This window comes from Papilio machaon, chromosome 25, assembly GCF_912999745.1.
Source record: "Papilio machaon chromosome 25, ilPapMach1.1, whole genome shotgun sequence".
Classification (NCBI taxonomy): domain Eukaryota; kingdom Metazoa; phylum Arthropoda; class Insecta; order Lepidoptera; family Papilionidae; genus Papilio; species Papilio machaon.
In genome coordinates, this window is record NC_060010.1 from 1339941 (window position 1) to 1357881 (window position 17941).

General features: G+C 33.5%; 1 protein-coding gene across 2 annotated transcripts in view; it reads right to left on the reverse strand.

The window, feature by feature from the left end:
• The window catches only part of LOC106713387, a 42185-nt gene extending 24985 nt beyond the window's left edge, over positions 1-17200 (reverse strand). The window contains exon 1 of one of the 2 annotated variants that reach the window (XM_045684160.1): positions 17053-17200. In XM_045684160.1, coding sequence (XP_045540116.1) covers positions 17053-17143 — 91 coding nt within the window. In that variant the 5' untranslated portion in view covers positions 17144-17200. Of the gene's footprint in view, positions 1-6532; positions 6726-17052 lie in introns of those variants that run through there. The other variant, XM_045684158.1, reaches the window with a different exon arrangement.
• Positions 17201-17941: the final 741 nt, after the last annotated feature.

Genomic DNA, 17941 nt, shown 5'->3' on the forward strand with positions numbered 1-17941 from the left:
TAAATTAAGGTAATTACTACGTGATTCACTTTTTCTGTTATCAAATTATATTCCTGACCTTGATCATTCACTCGTCTTTTATCAGTTGAATTTTAACAAATATTTTATGTTACGCGCCACATGCACTTCACGCAGGCTCCTACGTAAAGAGTAGTAACACACTGTTTCATATTTTTCATTTTTATATTAGGTCGATATCGACCAAGGGGTTATGCCAAAACAGGGGTTCCCAAGGGGGAATCCCTGTTTTGGATTATCTCACTTTACATTACCTATCATTTCGCTATTTTAGGGATATGAAGTTACCATTTGCTCATTTGTAGTAATATTTAATTTAAAATTAAATTATTAAAATTTGCAACGTACAGTTGTACAACGCATGATCTCCGAGCAATCATCTAGAAGGAGATGGTGCGGGACATGAAGCGTTGGCGTATTCTTTTGTCGGAGGCCAAAATAATAAGGCGTTACGTTTCGCCAGTTGAGCATAGAGGTAGTTGCCGTGCCTGTCCTAAACGAATAGATGACTCGCGTCGTTGTGTGTACGCGCACTACGCGATACCCTCGACGCAAGGATGCAATATTAATTTCGAAGATTTACGTTGCTTACGTACTGTTACGAACAATTAAACACATGGCATAACTTCCACGTTTGCAGAAACCCCCAAAACGTCATTGACGTCACTAAACGTATAAATTGTCTGACTCGCGGCAATACAGAGCGCGCATTCCATTCAGAACAGTCCATTTTTAGTAGTCAAATGTTATGTTTCTCTAATTATATTAACAAATTAGCAGTTAGTAAAGTGTGTATTATTTAAAAAAAAGGACCCACGGACGCCATCCTAACATTACGAAGGGGTTAAGTATAAAACTTGCATTACATACTTACAACAATTCTCTTAGGAGCCATTGTTTTATTGATATAAATTTCACCGGATTATCATTATAAGATAAAACTATTTTTATAACAATATCTGAATCAAATCTGACACAAATAAATGTGATCTATCACATGACGGCGGCTTTAGTTCTAGATAATATAACTGAAAAATATCTATTTATTGTTCGATTTTATTCAAGAGGTTTTTAAACACCTTTATCAGTAAAGCAAAGCTTAAGGTATTTTCTTTGATGCAGCGGTTATAGCTTTGTTGTTCGAGTTCTTTTAAAACAAACAATTTGAATTTTTCTAGAATAACAAGTTTAGGTTCTGGGAAAGAATGTTGTATAGTAACATTATTTACGTCCATACCCTGGAGGTTAAGGGAGAGATAAAGCATTTACATTTGTCACTTCTTTTATTAAAAACAACAAAAGAATAAACATCTACATTCTAAAAAGACTCATAGAGGTGCTTTTGCAGACATATTTCTACGTAACATGAGATGATTTCTTGATAAATTTATTTTAAACCGGTTTATAACATTTCCGAGATCCACAAAAATAAATTTATATTTGTGTGTATGCATAAATATACCAAGTCATTGAAAACTATAATTAGTAACAGTTACTTATTTAAATCTACATATGCTAGAAATTTCGGCAAACCCACGTGATTTATTATTATTATTATTGTACTGCTAAAGGCAAAATATAAACTCGTGACAACAATTGGACACAGTTTTTAGCGACTTTGTCTAAAGGTCGACTTAAGGTCAACTGACATCGGAAGAATTGTTAGAAAATTTCAAATGGTTTACAAAATATATTTATAGATAATTAGCTGTCGCCCGCGACTCCATCCGCGCGCAGTTTAAAAAAACTTAATAGGGGTATGAAAAATAGATGGTAGCCGATTCTCAGACCTACTGAATATAAAATTTGGTAAAAATCGGTAAAGCCGTTTCGGAGGAGTACGGTAACTAACATTGACATGGAAATTTTATATATATATAAGATTTATGAAATTTGGCAAGAATGTAGAGCATAGTATGGAAGAACACATAGGCTATTTATAAATATATAAAGTTTTTTTTTTTTATTTCGCGAGGACAGAGTCGCGGGCAACAGATAGTTCTAACATAAATCTTACCGAGACTTACAGAAAAATTCCTAATGTCGTAACGTAAAATCGTAATTTTTTTCTTAACACTATATACGTTGGAGCTTTAGAAATGATCGTATACTGAATTAGGATGAAATAGCGTGTTATCAAATTAATTATATCCTGGCTACATCGCATGAATACAGTCGTGATGATACTACAAGTAAAGGTTGATTAAAAACATAATGAATGGATTCATCATCGTTCGAGTTAGAAATAATTATATATATATAAGGTTTTCACTCTCATTGAAGTATACGTACACGTGTCAAAATAACCGTTAATTTGCAATCTTACTAATATTATAAATGCAAATTTTAAAAATATTATTCAGATTTATAAATATAAAGATTTAAAGTAATTTTGTAAAAAACAAACGTGTTACAATCATATACTTCAGACCCGTTCAAATATAATTTACATCACTCGTTCGGTAGTTCATTTACAAAAAATGGTGCATCACGTAATCACAGAATCTATCTATATATATATAAGAAAGTCGTGTTAGTTACACTATTTATAACTCAAGAACGGCTGAATCGATTTGACTGAAAATTGGTGGGCAAGTAGCTTAGAACCAGGAAACGGACATAGGATAATTTTTATCCCGTTTCCTTTTTTTTCAAATTCCGCGGGAACGAAGTCGCGGGCAAAAGCTAGTAGTATATATTTATTTGCAATGACGTATTATAATAATTAGAAACGTAAAGTAGGTCAATATTAGTTGGTCACACACTCATGTTTCTCGCTTATTGATCGGTCATATATACAGAGCCGGTACGTAATTGTCGAGTAAACACTTAAATAGTTAATCTACCAAAGTAATCTAATAGATGATTCTAGTAAAAAGTAATTAAACTGATGTATAAGGACATGCAGGGCCGGCGTTAGGGAAGGGCAACCTCTGTCAACCGCCCAGGGCGTAGGACAGAAAGGGACGCTACAGGTCTGCGAATTGTACAGTCTCCCCTACTCCCGAAATCTCGAAATAGAAATCTCGCCCAGGGCGGTAATACATCTAAAATCGTTTACTAAGAACATGGAGATAATTATAATTAAACTAGCTGTCGCCCGCGACTCCGTCCGCGCGCGGTTAAAAAAAACTAAATTGGGGGAGGGGTTATGAAAAATAGATGTTGGCCGATTCTCAGACCTACTGAATATGCTCACAAAATTTCATGAGAATTGGTCAAGCCGTTTCGGAGGAGTACGGCAACGAAAACTGTGACACGAGAATTTTATATATTAGATTTTAAAGTTTAAATAATTTGTATTATCATACTTTCCTCTTTTTCGGTGTTGTATAAAATAAATTCTGTAACTATTCGTGGAGTAGGTAAAGACAACAATCACACATATGCATGAACTATTTAAACGCACACTAATTCAAAAATTTACACATTTACACAAAACAAATAAAGAAGCAAGCAATTTTAGCTTATTGTTTGTTTTTATATGTCAGGGGGGAATACGCGTGCTTGACAGGTTCTGACTCTTAAAAGTCAAAGGTCCCAAAGATTGGCCTCCATTGGTATTATACTTATTTCATTAAAATAGTAATACGTACCGAAGTATGTCATAGATATTGTACCAAATTGACATAACGATAATTGAAAATACTTACATTAAACGAGTACGCGTAATATTTGATTGTTGATAGCACAAACATTGTTATTAACAAAGCTGATAAAATTACTTAAGGTTATTTACCTTTTAAGTGATGTGACGTTTTATTAATACGACATTATTACGATGCTCTAATTAACAATTCCTATTAATGAAGTAGAAAAATTCGATGACTTTGTTCAAAAGAAGTAGAAAAAAACCTTATTCCGCAATTTTTTTTTTCTTTAAAATAAATACTTTGTTTTTTTGGTTTGGAGTAATATTTTTTTTAAAGATAACCCTGTACGGATAAATATGGGTTTCCAATATCAAAAAACTTGTATAAAAACATACTGTCATCTCACTTCTCTGCCTAATTTTAGTCTTCTTCCCCTTCCCACAAGTTTTTATAAAGGAAAGGATCGGAATGGCATAGGGACTTGTCGGAGTTGTTGACGCATAGTAAGAGAAAATATTCTGTTTCTGTGAGTCCCCTCCTCTGTCGATTAAAGGTAGGCAACGCGTCTATAATTGTGATGATTGATCCCTATTTCATCGAATCAGGTGATCGCTTTGCTCGTTAGCCACCTTAAGATATAAAAAAAAAGTTTTTTTCAATGAACAATGAGAAGGATGTTGATTTATTTAAACATTTTTTTTAAAGCCATGGTAATTTACTGATAAGTATTTGATGATATTCAAAACATTGTGGAGGTTTAACAAACAAGATATTTTTTTGTTATGTAACTCTGTGAAAGTGATAATTATAAAGAAATCTTATCACACGGGTTTTTAATGTTTAATTTGCTTTTAAAATCCATACTGACAAATTTAAACAGAATTAAGTTAAGTAGACTATCTTTCGCCCGCGACTTCATTTGTGTGGATTAAAAACTCTAAATCCATCTCTGTGCCAAATTTCATCCAGATCCGTTTAACCGTTATTTTTATCCGTTTAACTTTGACCGAGAATGGATTATACACTGAGAAGAGACTGTAAACAGTTAATAAATAAAAGGTTTAATTTGATAAATTTTGATGTTATTCCACTATTATTATCTAATTACATAGAATGATATTCAAATGTACACAGTAAGTAACGTAAAACCCAATTATCTGCTCTCAACAATGCATTACACTGTGTATTGTACACTATCAAATGCATTGTAATTTTGAATGCTTGACTCATCAAGGTCTTATATGGTTACTACGACTTTATGCGCTTAATTACATTTATACAAATAAAAAATAATGTTGAATTTTTATGGATTAGGATCCAGGATAAAAAAAAAAACTTGAGAGGTGTCAAGGGACACCCGGATAGAACGAAGTTCCTTTCTATTAATTAGTGAAGGAACCAATGTTTATTCTATGAATAAAAAACTTAAGTCTTCACAAGAAGTACATTTTATTTCTATTAATTTTCGTTATATATTGTCACGTCGTTGCCATGGTTACTATAGCAAAAAGTGTCGTGACAACTTTTCGTAAGAATTTTTTCCGTCTAGCCCCCTTTCACAACGCGCGATAAGGAACTTCGTTCCAAAACTTCGTTCCAAAAATAAACAAGGAAATATTACGTACTAAAATGTCTACTTCTACACTAGAAATCTTTTTGTAGTTTGGAACTCTTAGGAGAAAAATTGGCAAATGTACTATCGGGGAACCTGACGGTATTCCACCTTAAATGGGACAGTGATTTGAACGATCAATGAGACGTCGACGTGGAAACAATAACATGTCCGTTCTAAAAAAGTGTTGATCAGTCGTATTTTGACTAATTGCTTTTTATTATTTGGACACCGTTTGAGCAACACACTACTACCTAATTGTTATTTAGTAAAAAGGGGCGGAGTTAATCTCGTGACAAGGAAGAAGACAATTTTTTTGTAAGTGGGACACCGCGAATAGCTCTAACTGTACATAGAGTACATTACGTGTATTGATTTTGAATGTTGTCTTCAGAATGTTCTCTCGTATCTTTCTTGAAAGTGCTAACAGAAGTATAACTTCAAATTCAGTGGTAGACACAGGTATTGAGACACTACACTTGTTAATACATATTGTTGTCTCTGTGTGTGTCAAAGAAAATGAAAGGGATGATAATGTATATTAAACAATTGTGACTGCAATGAAGTTCTGGGGTAACATGATCTTGTCGCAAAGGCTTATTATCACAGTCCTGCAAATTGCTAGAAACTAAACAATCGTGACATATTGATCTGAGTAATCTAGCACCGTTATGAACGTTAACCTATAAACAGTTATACTACAATATTGAAGTTCATAACTGTAAAGGGATAGTAGACTGGTCGTAGTCAGAGGGTCTATCACAAATATTCGTCTTCGTAACTACATTAACGAAATATGTCAAAATTTGTATGAGGTTTTTCGTCACGCCCGATAGAGGTACAAATTTAATACAAATATTCAGTGCCCAGTTGGCACACCTAAAAGCCATTGCTTGGAAAATGGATTGAATTTTTGTCAATGAAATTATGAATACTTTCTTGGCCCTATGTCTTATGAGGAACGTTAGTAAGAAAATAACCATAATAATCCAATTCTTGCACGTAGTTAATATTCCCAGTAGTTATTATTATTTGATCATTATTTAGGTCATATGTCGTTCATCATTTATCTTTTATGTCGCATATGTTAAGATGTAAATTTTTCTTATCGGAAAAACCGACATGCAGACGAAAACAAAAGATTAAAAAAAATTTAGCTTTTTTTTGATAAATCATTAATTTTTATTTTTGTTTGTTTTCTTTAACCTATTTATTTACATGCTTGTCGATGTTTCGAAAACACAGCAAGAATAACTAAAATATATATAAATATTAACAGACTTTTACTAATTAATAAAAAAAAACTTACCACTGTTTTTATAGAGTACAAAAATGATCCTGATGAATATAATTAGCAACAAAATAAACACTGGTAATAATCCTAATATTTTTCCCGTCGTTGCATTCATTTGTCCAGTTTCCTTAACTTCCACATGACTTTCATTGTTCACTTCATTCAGTCTATCCATTTCGAAAAAAAAAGAAAATTCAAAAATAGAACGTCACTTTATAACACTAATATAAAAAAAAGTAATCGAACCTCTTTGGTTTTTAATGCTTTTAAAACTAATATTGCAAATAAACCGTCACGTTTCAAATTTAAAAAAAATCTTAAAAAAATCACTTAGGTTTTCAATTACACTTACAAAACGGTCGTTATATTTCTTAAACTGAACGCGTCGCTGTCGATTCTACGACTGGCTTCAACGAATGACTGTCGACTTGTAAAAAAAAAACATTTGTCCGCACGCGTGAACGTATTATTGATAAATCGCTATTGTCGTCTCTTAAAGGCTACATTAGTAAGATTTTATTTTTATGAATGGATCTTGAAAAAATTGTACAGTAATTGTGTTTCAAATATCAGTGTGTGGTGTAATAAAAATAAACCTAGCGACTGAGCGGTCTAAATAGGTTCAACTGTAGTTTAAGATGATGCAATACCCTTCAAAAAAATCCAATTGCATTTTAAGAATATAAAACTGTACAATTTTACTGAAACAGATACTATCTTAGAGAGTTTTGGCAATAAGTTTTTGTACAATTATTAAGCTTGTGGAATTTCACGGATAGACAACATAGAGTGTTGTCATATGTCAACTGTCAAGCCTTTTTTGTTACAGTGAAAGAATTTTCATGTAGAGTTAACATTGCGTAACCCATAACTGTGGGTTTCCACTGTACATAAAGCATATCATCGTCTCACTAATTCTGTTAAGTAAAATAGAAGTAAACAATATATAAAATACAGTGTAATTTTACTGTTACTGAAATTATCTTTGTGCGTTAGTCAAGACAAACTTCACGATGTCGTAAAAAGCAATAATACAATGAATATTAAAGTCTTCATTTTTTATATTTATATAGATAAATGAAATTGGACTGTCCGTAATTTAAAAACAAAGATTACATATTTCGTGCAAAAACGACAGTAATTTTTTTTTATGACTGAATAGTCACTGTTTTGCCTTGAAGAGGTATTTCACCGGGCTTGAGGTGGCCGGGCGCACATGGTGCTTAGCCTAAACCTCGTTTAAGAGTAACTAGGCTCGAGGGCTCCTTCAGGAGCTTCGGCTCGGGCTGTTACTTCTTTATTATTGCCGGATTGGGAGGTCACCGAGCTCTTAGGTCGCTTCGGTGAATTTAATTTTTGGTTTGTCTTGGTTTTTATACCAAACTGACGAACTACTAATACGACTACTGAAGCACTTATCTTCAAACATATTGTTGTCTCCATTTTTCTAAAGAGAATATCATATTTTATACAAGTATTTCAACAATTGAAATCCACAGGATTGTTAGATCATTAATATTGAATATGTCATGGTGTGCAGATGTATTACTACGACACCAATGCGGAAACTTTTGGGGAAATAAACTTGACTAATGTTATTACATACGTCATTATATCAGTGAGTCTTAAATTTTCCATTTCGATTACAATTGTGGAATTATTTCAGTATAGTAAAATATCCAGAAATTTATGACATCACAGTTATTAGAAATAATAATATTAATAGGTGAAGCGAATACCTTCTATCCTTTTTAAGAAAATAGCTAACAAATGTAATATGTGAAATTTGATCCAGTTATTGTTGATAATAATATTATAAATGCAAAAGTTTAGATGGATGGATGGATAGAAAGTATCTCCGGAACGGCTAAACGGATGATGAAAGTTGTAGTTGAAACGGATGATGTAGATCATAGTCTGGAAGAACACATAGACTAATTATTAAGTTTTTTTTTAAATTTCGCGCGGATAGAGTCGCGAGCGACAGCTAGTAAATGCATAAAACCATTTTTAGTAACACGTAAAAAAAATAATTCGATTATGAATTATAGTTGAATTTCCAACAATGTACCACTAAAATAGTACGACTAAATAAGTAAGTTTTTGGAACGAAGTTCCTTATCGCGCGTTGTGAAAGGGGGCTAGACGGAAAAAATTCTTACGAAAAGTTGTCACGACACTTTTTGCTATAGTAAGTATGTTAACGACGAATGAGCGCTACTTCACCATGGCAACGACGTGACAATATATAACGAAAATTCATAGAAATAAAATGTACTTCTTGTGAAGACTTAAGTTTTTTATTCATAGAATAAACATTGGTTCCTTCACTAATTAATAGAAAGGAACTTCGTTCCATCCGGGTGTCCCTTGACACTTCTCAAGTTTTTTTTTTTATATTAATACATTACTAGCAGTCTCAGAGTCATCTATCAGCCACTTAGCCAGTTCTTTAGGGGATTCAGGTAAATATATCATACCAAAGTTACACTAAGGTCCTCTCTTAGTGACCTTTAGACGTGTCTGTGTGAGGTAGCAAGACATTAAAATACAATATCTATTTGCCTTTGTCACATAATTCCGTGTACGTTTAATATTTTCTTTTGTTTACTTTTTACGTAAACTTGAAGATATAAGTCCGTACAAACGCCTTGTTTATGACCGTACTAGCGATAAAGCATATTTCTATCCTTGTTGTTTCAAAAAGAGTGAGCGAGACCACAATATATTTGACAAGCTATAGTTAAATTTAACGCAACACAATTGTCAGTATACGATTTGTTGTCAAACAAAAATAAATTAAGCTATAAAAACTTAATGTAGTTTATTATTCCTTAAAACAAGTCTTTACAATTATAATGTGTTTTTAATCTATGACATTATTTTTACAATCTGTGTGTCATAATGGATTTTTAAAGAGTACCTATGTATTCATAATTGTCCGCTTAAATAATAATGTTTTTAGTGCATACACAAATGGATAGACTTGCTTTAAAATACAGTGTAAACTCTTTATAACGTTATCCTTTATAACAATAAACTCCCTGTAACGTTGAAGTGCGCCCAACTTGGTTGGTATGCGTTAAAACCTACATATTGAAACACTCTTTGTAGCGATACGCCATTCTCTATTACGAAGAAATGTGTTCATATTTGTAGACAGTAAATATTTATTATCAGTATTGTTTATGTTATGTTATCTTGTTAATTTGGTTGTTTTTTTGTTCACTCCATATAACGATAACTCTCTAAGACGACAAAAATGCTCAGTCCCTTGAGTTTCGTTATAAAGAGTTTACACAGTATTTCGATATAGGGATACGCAAAATGCGCGCTAGACCTGTAGTTGTGGAAACCGAAGCCCCTACTACTACTACTTCTGATATAGGGAATGGTCGACGGTTACTCATATAAGAGCGTCGGTGGCTCAGGGGTTAAGTACTCGATTTGCAATCTGCAGGTCTTGGGTTCGAATCCCACCATGTACCAATGTGTTTTTCTATTTTCGATTTACTTATGTACATTTATCCGACGTTATTACGGTGAAGGAAAACATCGTGATGCAACCCGAACATATGTGTGAATTCCCAGGAGAAGAAGACGGCGACGCGGCCCGGTATCCGTCACGTTCCATCTTCCGAAATGACGAAAAGTCGATTGCGGAGGTTCATTTGGCCACACCAAATGGAGGCCCGTGATCTCTACCTACCCCCTCTGGGTTACAGGCGTTAGTCGTGTCTCTCTCTCTGCCTAGCTCGTATCCCACATGGTGGTGGGGTCGGCTTTCCCAGTCAGTTTTCTCCACTTCGCCCTATCCTCGACATCTTCATCTGAGACTTGGCACTCACTCATGTCTTTTAGCACCACATCTTTCCATCTAGTTTAGACAGGCGTTAGTTGTGTAGTTGTGTATTATTCATATAATATTATAATATGCTGTTGATAATAAAATTAGCATATTTCATTATGATAGCGTATCGTAGATAGTTTGCAAAAATATCTTTAATTTCACTTGCAATAATTCAAACAAAATCTTTTCTTTTTTGTTGACCGTACTGACAGTCTATAGTGACGTCTGTCTATGACTTACGTCAGAGGTATAACACCTACATTTGCACTTGATTTGCATAGAACATTCAGTTAAATCTGTACAGTTATTATAATAAAACTGGAGTGTCTGTATGTAATTTAAAAAAAAATATATTTCGCGTACTTGATGACCTAATAATGAAAAACATTTTAAATCATTGTATGTTTGTTTATCTGTATGTGCATAAGCCAGTTTGCTCCAATTGATATCCGAATAGCAGGGCCGATTTTAATGGGACTTTCATTGGAAGGTAGCTGTTGTGTGCGGGCATATTTTAGGCTAGTTTTAATTTGCGCTGAAGAAGTCGCAGGCGACCGCTAGTATACCATACAAATGAGATGCTTACTATAAAACTGTCGAAACACATACGTAAGGATATAATGCCATCCCGCTCTTTCTCTATGAATAATAAGAGATAACAATATCCTTGACTTTCAGCCAACATTGGGTACCGTCTAACTGTTGAATTCCACTGCCCATGACATTTGTATTTCTTCATATTGGTGTCTCTGTCTTGTCAAGGAGTATGTAATGGATGACAATATTGTATAGATACAAATGTCACGCAATTGAATTACTTAATAAGTAGCCTATGTGTTCTTCCAGACTATGTTCTATATCTGTACCAAATTTCATCAAGTTCCGTTCAGCCGTTTCGGAGATACCTTCAAACAAACATCCATCCATATAAACATCGGCATCTATACATATAAAAGAAAGTCGTGTTAGTTACACTATTTATAACTCAAGAACGGCTGAATCGATTGGACTGAAAATTGGTGGGCAGGTAGCTTAGAACCAGGAAACGGACATAGGATAATTTTTACCCCCTTTTCTATTTTTTATTCCGCGCGGACGGAGTCGCGGGTAAAAGCTAGTTTATAATAGAAGAAACCATTGCTTACAATAATACTCAGTTACGACAGTAACATTGTTAGCTAAGCATCGAGACAACTATTACATAAGCATTCCAAAATATACTGAAAGAGTGCTACAACTTGTAGAAAGCCAGCGATTTCAATTATTTGCGTCATTTCATCTTATTTGTAAACGTGACAGGTAAGTGGGGGGTGAATACTCTTGACTCATGACAAAATGTATACCAAATAGTTGCAATTCACCATTTAAAGTGATGACTGCGAGTGCCGGTCACCTAATTTTAGTCCACTTTCCCTTCCCACCCTTTTCTTCTAAGGAAAATATTGGAAGGTTTAGTAGATTTGACGAAGAACAGGACGCATAGAAGGGGGAATTTATCTCTTCTGTGTGTTCCCCTTCTGCGTCGGTTAAAGTAGGCAAGGCACCTGAAATTGAAGATGTCAATGGGCAGTAGTAGCTTCGCTATTTCGGCGAATTCAGTTGGCTGTTTATTCGTTTACCATCTTATTAAAGACAAGTAACAATTACAAGTGTAACCGGTATATGATTGGGGTGATTCAGTAAGCTTTCGTTAGTTCAGCTCGTTCCCTTTTTTAAATCAAGAAGTCATTTCGACGAAGAATAACAATGACATTTCAATTTTAAAATCTGACAAACCTTTTAGGTTACTAGAGGTTACAATAGAACGGACATATTGTTGCGGACGAAAGCGAAAGCGTGCCCGCAACCCCTCCATCATGCGTTGGAGGAACAGAGGGGTTTAGTGGGTATGCTTCCCATCTGGAAGAGAATCCCACATAACTACCGCGCCTCCCCCGGGGCGCGGAGTATGCATAAAGCATTCCCCTCTGAAAAAAAAAAAAAAAGAACGGACATATTGCTCGGTTTTAACCGATTAAAACCGTGCAATACGTCTCAATCTCATCATGTGATAATATGAACCAAAATAACCTAGGTCACTTTGTTATACGATCACATGATGTCTGATTTAAAGAGTATGATCAATGTCCTTTAAGTTATTCCTACAGATAAAAAAAAACAATGAAAATATTTCACTTTGTATTATTTCTATAAAAAAATCTCAACATTGATATTCCGATAGTAAGATGAGTCACGTTTTAGATAAATCTAATCGTTCAGTCAATGATCTTAGTAACCGTAGGATTACACTGCTCATATAAAAATATATATAACGGTACTATGTTTCTTCAAGTTCTACGGCCGTGGAAACTCACAGTTAAAAGACAATGAATCATTTGTGTAATTCAGAGTTAGTCATTTCAAATACGATAACAAAATCAATGTCTGTCTACATTTGAAAAAGGCAAAAAAACACCTCGTCAACATTCACGATGAAACATTTCAAAAAGAAATCACGAGACTGCAGAAAAAAAACTTTTTCCACTAGCGCAACTAGTAGATATACTATCTTATTCTATCATTATTTTGAGTCTTTTGAAAGAATTCATAATTCTTAATTAAAATATTAATAAAACTTTATCAAATTCTAGCTTTTACCCGCGACTCCGTCCGCGCGGAATAAAAAATAGAAAACGGGATAAAAATTATCCTATGTCCGTTTCCTGGTTCTAAGCTACCTGCCCATCAATTTTCAGTCAAATCGATCAAGCCGTTCTTGAGTTATAAATAGTGTAACTAACACGACTTTCTTTTATATATAATACTAGCTTTTTCCCGCGACTCCGCCCGCGCGGAATAAAAAAAAAATAGAAAACGGGGTAAAAATTATCCTATGTCCGTTTCCTGGTTCTAAGCTACCTGCCCACCAATTTTCAGTCAAATCGATTCAGCCGTTCTTGAGTTATAAATGGTGTAACTAACACAACTTTCTTTTATATATATAGATATATAGATAAGATATTTACTATGTTGTAAGCGATTTCTTTTTGTCTTCTAAAACATAGGCAACTTTCAATATTAAGGGTTGTCAATTAAATAGTTTAAATTTTCTCAATTCGAATGTTAATAATTTAGTCAATCACATTGTTTTTTATAATTAAATCAAATAAACCTGATGTATACTAAAATAATATATTCTCTAATTTTAAATAATAACTGAAGACATAGATATAATATTTTATGCGTAGAATTGTTTTTTTAATGTTTTAAGAAGTTCTATTTAAACGTTTCTTTTTTTACAGTAGCAATTTTTTATTTTATTTGTATTTAAAATTTTGACAACCCTTTTTACATGTAGAAGTTGTGACAAGGTCTCTAATCTATTAAGACATTCTTGAATCTAATCTGGCAATGAATTATATTCAAGGAATTTCATTCTGAATCATTGATTTTCATATCATATCTTTTAATTATATTTTCATTTATAACAAAGAGTAGCTACGAGACTTTGTACCTAAACTAGGTTTCCACTGGCATTGTTTCCCCATTCAAAATTATAATTTTTACTAGTTTTTTTTTATAGAGAATGAAGTAAAAGTTGTTATTGTCATGTTTCTATATAGGTTTTCCGATAGTCCGGCAGTTCCGGCAAACCTGCGCTGCGAATCAATTTTCAAGATTTGTTGATGCACCGCCATCTATTAGAATTTTATGGAACTTTTGAAAAAAATTTCATAGTATGAAAATTTATTTTCAATAAATCATAAAAAAACTACTTTAAATTATAATTTGGACCAAATTAAACGATGATACTTATTTTATCTTGATTCTTATTGTAGATTCGGGGTGTACTCCGGACAGACATCTATGCAAGATTTTATTTGGAGAAACATTGAAAATAATATGATATAACGCCATCTAGTTTAAGAATTTATAACTAAAAATTTGTTCTGTTCTAGAACTCACTTCTTATAGAAGTGCTTATTTATGATACTAGATGGCGTGTTACTAAAGATAAGAAAAGAAATTCACATATTTAAAAAGACCGTGGGTTTCCACTTTCAAAACACTCAATCGTACATCACTTTCATTCTTTTTCAAAAAATAAGGTAAAATTATATTCACCAATAGGTATGTTATTGAAGCCCAATGTAAGGTGTAAGCTGTTAACGGAAAAACTAAGACGATATTTATGTTTAAGATAACTAGGGCAGGGTTCGTTACCCATCCAGGGAAGAAAGCAACTTAGCTTGGTCGCATGTTGCAGTAACATTTATAAATGGACCGTATGCTCCTTGGGTAGTGCGCAAACTTATAGTTGTGCAGTGGGGAACCGGTGTGTTCCACCGGAGATCCCGGAGCTTGCCAGTGGTACTAAAGAATCATATAGAGAGTCACCGAGGGGGTTTTATTGGTTAAATTCTCACAAAACCTTATTAAACCCTCCCCTCCCCAGGAGCAGGGTATTTTTGTTTTTTTTCCTCCCATCCCAAAAAGAGGGATGACGACCTAATGGTATGCGGCTCAAAATTTTGAGCACAATTATGATACAATTCATTATACACTAAGAAAAAAGTGTGAAGTTAGTATTATACGATAAGCAAACGAATGAATGTTCACTATAATCAAAGAGTCAAAATTATTTGATGGCACAAGTACGACATAATTGAACATTTCTTTAACAAAATGTCACGTTGATACGTAAAAGTTCACCATCTGATCTAGTTTGATTTTCCTTCGAAACTGTGTATTTATGTACTTCATCATACAATTGCATTAAAGTCGACAAGGAAACTTTGAACTAATTGAGCAATATATGTTTGCGGTGTAATCATTCTTTGAACATGATATGTCATTGTATACATATAAAGAACAAGCCACAGGACAAGCCGCAAGAAAACGGATTCTATTCTACCATTATCGAATTACAAATGTAGAACAAATATTAAAATTTTCTTACAATCATCATAACTTTATGGCAACGGTCTATGGGCGACGGTCGCCTCGCTATTTCGGCGAATACAGTTGGCCGTTTACTCGTTTGCGCCACCTTATGATATAAAAAATACGAAAATGTAGAGTTAAAGATGTATTAAATTTAAATTTTGATATTTAACATAAGTGTATTTTAAAGGAATACGAATGTTAAAGAAGCAAGATCCATACCTGCTTACACTTTTAGTTACGAGCTTGAGTTATTTGAAAATAAGTTTAACACGTTGGCGGACAGTACATGTTAAGAATTACTTCCCAAATGACACTACTTAATCTCATACATTGCCTATGGGCGTAGTGTCAATGCGGTTGCATGTAAAATGTTGTTTAGTGACAGTACGCCTATAGTTTCAGCTTCATTGAACAATTCTAACAGCCGTTTTTGTTCCCTTTCGTACGGATCTCCAGGCGCCATCTGTAGATAAATTCATTATTAATTCAATACCAAAAAACTGCATTCAATACAAACAACCACTAATTTTAGAAGCACAATTACCTTATACAAAATTGAATTTGAATATTTCGATAAACAAAAACACAAAAATACGTCAATAACTTACCACTCGAGCCGTTATTTGCGCGCGAAAATATGAGGTGACACGAAGCCCACCGCCGACGCGCACTACGTGACTAAATGTATGAAAACATGACGCCCACGGGCGTACTGTACGGGGGGAGGGGTACCGGAATTCTGTCAATGTGTGTGTCCCTTGACGTGTTGTAGAACTATGTACGATGACAGTAGGAAAGCCGCATTACTTTTGCGGTGACACTACAACATTCTCTTCCTTGTAAAAGTATTGAAAATCAAACGCCCTCAGCCGTACTGCCGTGACACGAGTATAAACTATTACGACTAAAGGCGTTCTGTCGTATCATTTTTTACTATAGGAACGCCCACAGACGTTACTGTCCATCAATGTGTTAAATTTCGCAAATTGATGTAATATTCTTGATTTGTAGTGGGTTTAAATCTTAAAAATAAATAACTTTTTTATATTCAAGTGTATCAAGTATTACAATTTCAAGAAATACAAGCAATTCATTATCACATGATAATGGTGTACATAAGTGTATTCGATAAGTAATGAACATTCATTATATATCACTACATTTCCTTAATAATATACAACAAAATAAAACATGAACTATAATATTTTGTAACTAAATTAGAACACACACTACGTCTAATAAGTAAGTTATCTATATATATAAAAGAAAGTTGTGTTAGTTACACCATTGATAACTCAAGAACGGCTGAATCGATTTGACTGAAAATTGGTGGGAAGGTAGCTTAGAACCAGGAATAGGACATAGGATAATTTTTACCCCGTTTTCTTTTTTTTTTTTTTTATTCCGCGCGGACGGAGTCGCGGGTAAAAGCTAGTTATTTATAAAACGTGCATAAGAACATTATGCATATCGTATTTCACAACTTTAACGTTAAAATTTTCGATAATATTTTTTCCTATGACAGATGTTACATAAAATATCCGACATCTTAAATATGCAATAAATTGAATCATAATTTGATACGTGATGAATCATTGTGAATTAATAAATCAATGACTAATCAACATCATTATCTCGTATTTTTCCTACTAAAAAGGTTTTAATTGTTTCTCATACTGGCCACAACATTCGCATACGCAAGGAATTTAAAAAAGTTATCCGTCAAAAAGAAAAACAAATAAAAATGTATTCCACTCACCAATTATTTGACAGCAATGCAAACACAAGCATACCATAACATAAATAGCGATCAACATTAAAAATGGCGCGAATAACACAATGTAATCCATATTTTTCGATGTACAATACTAAAACACTAAATACAATGTTTCCAGCCGGGGCATTATCAAAAAATAACGGCATACGTAGCAAGATAATAGCTATCAACTGACGAGCAAAGATTGGATAATATACTAATTGCCTCGAACCCACTCACGGTCGATTTTCTAAATCGGACATTATGATACTTTAATCATTTTTTAATTATACCAACGCTGTAACATAATATATTTTGATATGTTTAAATCGATAAGCATACAACATAATATACATACGGGTTTGCCACGACCCATTGCTATTTGAAAACTAATGAAGAAAAACTGAAATTTTCACAATTTATACTGTCTCACTTGACAAATGACACAGAATTACTTTTATAAATTTAAATTATGCAACGTATTTGTACAAAGAAGGAATAATCTTATTTAACTCAACGAAAGACGAACTATTTTGCTTATAACTTCTTCGAATTTAAAACAGGATATGTATAGATTTAAAAAGCTAAAATAGTTTATTGGTTCATAATTAAAAAATGGCATAAGTAACGCGACATGCGATATACAAAAATAATGGAGTTAGAAAAAATGTCACGGACAAAATTTCACACTAGACGAAGTATTTTGCATCGGGGTTCGTATTTGTTTTTTAAGGCATAGGACAGATGGATAAAAGGTGACATAATCAAGAGAGAGTGACAACTAAGATGACGGTAGATAGGTCGATTTGAAGGATGAAAACCTAGGGCGAAGATCCTACGTGAGTAGGGTTAGGACTGGGTGATGATTTTTTATCTAAACTGTTCATGTAAG